General features: G+C 36.5%; 1 protein-coding gene across 1 annotated transcript; it reads right to left on the bottom strand.

The window, feature by feature from the left end:
- Positions 1 to 556: 556 nt before the first annotated feature.
- On the bottom strand, positions 557 to 5,045 carry LOC128168016 (uncharacterized). The gene is made up of 2 exons (XM_052834066.1): positions 4,849 to 5,045; positions 557 to 2,919 (listed from the first exon to the last, which is right to left on the bottom strand). The coding sequence occupies exon 2, from the start codon at positions 2,916 to 2,918 to the stop codon at positions 936 to 938; it is 1,983 nt and encodes a 660-aa protein (XP_052690026.1). The 5' UTR covers position 2,919; positions 4,849 to 5,045; the 3' UTR covers positions 557 to 935.
- Between the last annotated feature and the right edge of the window lie 1,471 nt (positions 5,046 to 6,516).

The following is a 6,516-nucleotide window of genomic DNA, read 5'->3' as shown; positions in this document are numbered from 1 at the left end:
CTCAGGGTCCACGCAATTATTATATTTGAAGATGATAGGTATCACATTGCAGTGATCGCTTTCATGTGAACTTCAGAAAACAAAATGAATGGGAAACATCTGGAGAATTTCACCGGCAGATGATCTTATCAACAGTATCTTATACCAAAGAAAAGACACAAATTATACAAAATAATTAATGTTTTATGGAAACAACCAATGAAAAGTCCTTTTCAGTTAAAAAGTAAACGAGCGTCGGTTAACCGTTAAGTAATGGCGTCAATTGGCTCTCTACACGAAGGTGTTTATTCCACCGATTTCTTTCTCGTTTATCTTGTAAATAATATCAACCAATCATATGCTCGATTAAAGCTGTCTGTATGCCCCATATCAACGTAACCTTCCTAACAGAAGATTTATGTATTTTTCTTTCGATCATAAATGCACGCTGTATTGAGTGGAGCTGTCAAGCAATTTACCTGGGATAACTCAGACCAGAATTATTTGATTGTAGGTTAAATAGATTCGCATGTTCAATGTAAAACCCCTGGTCAATTGAATTCGTCGAAGAAAAACGTTTTCAAAATAACGTTGTAATTTTATTCTTGTTCAAGTAATGGCAGAACGTGAACATCAATTCATAAAATCAACAAACGATAAATTATGTAAATAAAGAGAAATGATTGCGGTCTCTAAAATAGATTTTCTTGTAAAATTTTCAATTATAATAATCATTCAATATGCATTTTAGTCATATTGTATTTTTTGCACAATCTGTTTCTCGTGAATTTGATAAATCATTGCCATGTTACACTCCGGTTCTTGTAGTTGTTTTCTAATATGTGCTTATAAATATACATTCAACTCTTAAAACTTCCATGAACGGTAACATTTCAATATGATAAATACTTATAGTCTTCGGTGTAATCAAGGGAATTGTGTAAGAATTCAGTCACTTAAACTGATACTATGTGAACCCACGGACTATTAGGTGTAAACAAACTCGTTCCAAATTCAGTAATTGCCAGTTGTCTGGATCTGACACAAATAGCATAGGGCATCTTTATGCCATCTCGAGCAGACAGAAACTTTTCGTCAATCATGTGACCTTCGTCTGATATCGCCTGGACGTCATTGTTGTCCAAGCAGACATAAATTGTTCCCATCTTATCCGAGGCCACACCCCACGGGGCGGCGTTTGGAGTGTGTGTCCATTGTACCTGACCCTCGGGACTCATGCAGATCACCCGCCGAAGTTCATTGTCACTGACCACAATCATACCGTCCCGTGTGACCGTCAAGAATCGCGGATCACGTAAAATACGCGACCGCTCCACGGAGATCTGAACGCGACCCACCCTGTTAATGATGTCAATGCATTTAGATCCACGGTAACTACACGTCACGAAGTTCGTTCTCTGATGTAAGCAGATTATGTCATATGCCTTATTGGTCTTGAACGTCTCTTTTATCGCCAACTCCGAGTCTGTGCTGATGATAACTACCTGCTTTTTCTCGGGTTGAGTAACGGCCACTTCCGTAGGATTGTCCATTAGAGTGATGCTGGTGGCGCCCTCTAACGGCAGTGTTTCATGAGTTGTGAACGTTCCTGCTATGCTACACTTTCTTAATAGATTGTTATACGAGTCGAGGACCAGAACATAGTACCCTATAAACACTATCCCGTTCAAATGCCACGTCGTAGTGTCTTCCTGTGGGTTTTTGACGCTGATCACAGACTTACTCTTACTACGACTCTGTGCGTGGTTATTTTGGGTTATCCTTCTTGGCCTACTTACAGTAGAGGTAGACACTCGCCGGTTTCCGGGAGCGGCGAACCTCGGAGCTGCCGAGGAGAGAGGCGCAGAAATAAATCCTAGATTCCCGTCAGTGTCGGGCTGTGTTCTTGGTGTGACGTCTTCCGTTCGGTTTGGGAGTTTAACCCTCAGGGTGGCTAGAGACGGCGGGTTGCTCAAGAACCGGGAGAATGTCGGATGATCTGACATTTCAATATGTCTTGGGTTTCTCTGTGATATGGCCGCCAGTGCTCGGTCATATTCTTCTGCCTGGGACTCGATCCTTCGGTATGAATTCAGGATATCCTGGGTAGAATTTGTGCTCAAGAGGTTATCAAATGTCAGTTTGGTGTCCTGTATTCTATCAAAGAGAGCAACCAACTGCCGTGTTTCTGAAGGCAACTCATGTCCCGCTAGAGTTATTTTCTGTTTTAATTCTTCAGCATTTTGGAAACAGACCTGAAGGAATCGGTTAATATTTGACTCTATTTCATCCAGACTCTCCATAGCCCGCGATTTTGACTGCTGTAAGCTGTTATGCTCCGGGGAACCATACTGCACTAGCTGTTGAACACGAAAAATTAAGTTTTGAAACCTCACATGTAAAGAATTGGCTTTCGGTTGAAGTCGCGACACAGCTTCCTCGTATGCTACACAGTCACATCGACGTGTTCGATGGTTATCGATCGCACACTGAGCACACAGAACAGTGTTACACCCAAAACAGTAGTACTCCATTAACCGTCCGGTATGTACGTTACAATGCTGGAAGTTCGGGTTAGAATTCGACACCAGAGGATGTAGCCCTTGGTTAGTTTGAGCATTGCTACCCGGCTGGCCTCCTCGTTCTTGTTCATTGACAATGGAAAGAAGGTTAAGGGCGAACTGGTCCACGGGGAACGACGACGCCCACTCCCGGGTGTGGATGCTGGACCCCGGCCCACTGACCAACCCCCGGTCTATCGGACATTTGAAGTTCCGAGCGTTAGGACTGAGAACGGTCTGTTGGATGTAGTCGGACAGGCACTGCTGACAGAAGGTATGTCCGCAGGGGAGGAGTCGGGGGGAGGAGTACCGCCCCAGACATATGCTACAGATTAGGTAGTCGTTCTCTATATTCTCCACCACTCGCTGCTGGGCCATCCTAGAACAAAACAAGCGCTTGTATTATATAATCAGAGTTTTTCCGATTTTTATGTTTACCATGCATTGATAAGCAATCAAAATTTTGAAAATAGCGTTCAATGCCCGTCGAATCCCCGGCACTTAGGATATTTAAACGAAATATATAAATCTCATCAAAAGGAATCTTACATTTAATTTGATGGTGTACATGTACATCAGTATACGTGTAATATAGAAATGCATTATCTGACCATTAAGAACATTTATTTATACTTTATACGTTTCTTATTTTCATTTCTGTGTTTATTTTTTTAACATTACAACATTATTTCAAACAATCTTTGACTGTGCTAGTGCATGCTATTTTGTTTATTTAACGTTATTTGGAATGGACAAGAACATTATGTATTTTTTGTCACCGTCTAACGGATTTTAAATGTTTTCCAAAATAATTCTAGATCTTTTACAAAAAAATTGAAAAATAATGTTTTACCTAAAAGGAAGCAAATGCGCAGGATTTAAACAGAGAAAATTCCTCTAAAATTCGAACACCCTCTCAGACAAGCGGTGCTGTCCACAATCCTCCGCTTATCACACTTAGCTAATTTGACACATATTAATTACTGTGAATAACTTTTATAGTTTGACAATTATAAATGAATTTTTGTGAAACCGCGATTTTTGACCCATTATTGGTCTAGACTATACTTTAATAAATCAATAATAAAAAGAAATGAAAAATTATCCTGATAATAAACGTACTTTAAGGATGGAGTCTAGACCCATTTGAACCAAAACATTGCAAATTAGCACAGTAAATGGTCTACATTTGGGCACACAACGTCGTGTGGCTTAATTTGGAAACCTATATCTCTTCATTCTCTTGTGTTTATAGAAGGAAAATATGCTATTGACATGTATCTTGAAATTTATAGCATAAACAAAGTATACAAGCCAAGAATACATTTTTTTACTAATATTCAAACAAGTTCTTTATTTTTTGTTTTGCTCAAAGTGGGGGTTATATAACGCTTTGTACTCCCCTGTCATTTGGATATCATTGGTTGGGTTATAAGCGAGATACAGAACTTTGAACCATTCTAACAAGAGCTTGGGCTTTGGTTAGTTGTGTCAAACAGAAATGTGACGTAGTCCTGTCTATTTCATTGCTAGCTACTCAGCCATGGCTCTTTGAAATCAACAAGATTTGTCGGGCTTTTGAGCAAAGACTTCGCAATCGATGCATATTTCGCTTGAAACCGCGTCTTTTTTAATTTGTTTCGACGCAAGAAATAGATAGATACGCCCTACTGAAAGTCCAAGGTCTTGTTAAAATGGTTCTACAATTCTTTGCTGTGTAAAGAAATCTTTTGTTTACATTTTGAATGTTGAAGTAAAAATTCCAGTTTCAGACATAAAATGAATGTGTTAAACAGTTTATTGAAATGACATATTAGCTTGAAAAAGATTTTTTTTACTGATATATTGAACCTATGTCAACAAAAATATGACACGAGCTTTGTTTACATGACAAAGGATTGTGAGCCTTGTATCTTGCTTAAAACTCTATGTCTGACTCTCAAATTTCATATGATCATTGGTAATGCATTCCTAAAGCATTATGGATAATAAAAACAGAAAAATAGAATTTGAACAAAATCGTGACCATGCCCCTTTAATGTTCTGAACAAAAAAAGCAACACATGCATCTCGTTTTAATTATGTTGAAAAAACATAAGTTAACATGTAACTAGCAATGCGTTCCTTTTGTATGAAATGTTTACACTGCATGTTCCTGAATACCATACACGTGTATACACTTACATTAATGAAAAATGATCAGTTTTACCTTAAAAATTCAACGATGCAATGCGTACAGAGCTGATTTCAAATTTGTTTTAAGAATATAAAATGACACATACAAATAACGATGAAAGGGTTCCCTTACCTCCTGTTTTGGTTTCTGTTTGGGTGACATTAATACCTTAAATCGCCATTTTAAATGGATTTAACATTTGTTTCATGTATGAACAGGTTGCCAAGTCTGAATGTCGATTTAAATTTATCAGAACGCGCCATAAACTACAAAAGAATCATTCCATGCGGTGTTTACCAGTTATTGATCTATTATTCATTACTCAGACCTTTAATATCGGGGCGATTTAAACTTTTACAGAGTATGAGAGAGCAGTTACTTATTAATTGATAATTTATATAGCATTTAAATAACGTGCAAAATGGGGAAAATTTTAGAACACAGACGATATGAGAAGAGTTCAATATGCATTTGTATATACCGTATATACTGTGACTGTTGACGATATATCGCCGCAGTGTTAATATGATTAGGCTATGTTATGTTTCTTTGTTGATTTACTGAGGATATGCTATTTTCTATTGTACATTGTTCAAAAAATTAAATGAACGAGGAAATAGTATGTTTCTTGTTGTTGACGAGGACATGATTTATTTGGTTTTTATTTCATCAAAACCTGTTAGGTGTTCCTTTTTACTATGGGAGTTTTGCCTATGACAAAATATTATTTTAATTCTAATGTTGCGATTTCTGGGAAGCAGCAATAGAAATGCCACTGATTTCATCTTATTATGATAATCTTTATGACTAGTAAATATAAATTTTCCACCTCTTTCTTAAAGTGATAAAAACCATATAAGTGTTGGTATACAAATAAATTTCCAAGTGATGTACTGTCAATGCACTATAAACAACAGAATAATATTATATTATGAGCATGACAATGTACTTAATCAGTGATTAGCTATATGACTTCGAAATGTTGTACATTTATGCACGAAAGAAAAGTTCAAATGGAGTTTTTATTCTTCAAGAAATCAATTACTATATAATAATTCACAATTTAACATTTCAAGAGATTTAAACAATGTATATAATAAATATATGCTATTGTTGTACTCTCTCTCTCTCTCTCTCTCTCTCTCTCTCTCTCTCTCTCTCTCTCTCTCTCTCTATATATATATATCACACGGATTGTCTAGTTTGACCGATGGTATAGTTTATGTCACATATCAAGTTTCTAGCATAACTGATGACCCAGACCATATCACATAACGAGTGTCTATTGTGATGCAAGGCTACATGAAGTATCATATATTTTTTTTAGCTGTTCAAAGATGTATAAGAGATTGTGGCAGATTCTCGTAATTTCAATGTTACTGCCTAGACTTAATTCAAACAGAACTGTTTTACATGTACGTTTGTTCAATAACTTAACTATATTAGTAATATCCATTTCTTTGTACTTTACATTCTAAACTACTATACAGTTGTAAATTGTTATACTTGGTAAGAACCTCGTAAGTTGTAAGAACTTGTGTTCGAACCATTTATATATGTTTATGCAATAAAAACCAACATGAAGTATTTAGAATTTCCTTATTTCTCGGTTAATGTTTCTAACCAAAAATAGCCTGCAGTTTGTTGCCTTTAAAATGACTCTATGTTTATGGCTATATTCTTTTTTTCTTTTTTTTTAGACCAAATTAATCTTCCTAAAGGAGAAACTCAATATAAAGATTTAGGAAAACCTTCAAACTTTAAAGCTAAGATCTTTGGTATTTTTCTTTACTTAATGAC

Source organism: Crassostrea angulata, chromosome 10 (assembly GCF_025612915.1).
Source record: "Crassostrea angulata isolate pt1a10 chromosome 10, ASM2561291v2, whole genome shotgun sequence".
Lineage (NCBI taxonomy): Eukaryota > Metazoa > Mollusca > Bivalvia > Ostreida > Ostreidae > Magallana > Magallana angulata.
This window is presented reverse-complemented; position numbering and strand designations above follow the sequence as displayed.

Excerpts from the sequence above, each read along its gene's own strand:
- LOC128168016 (XM_052834066.1), bottom strand. The coding sequence starts at position 2,918 with ATGGCCCAGCAGCGAGTGGTGGAGAATATAGAGAACGACTACCTAATC.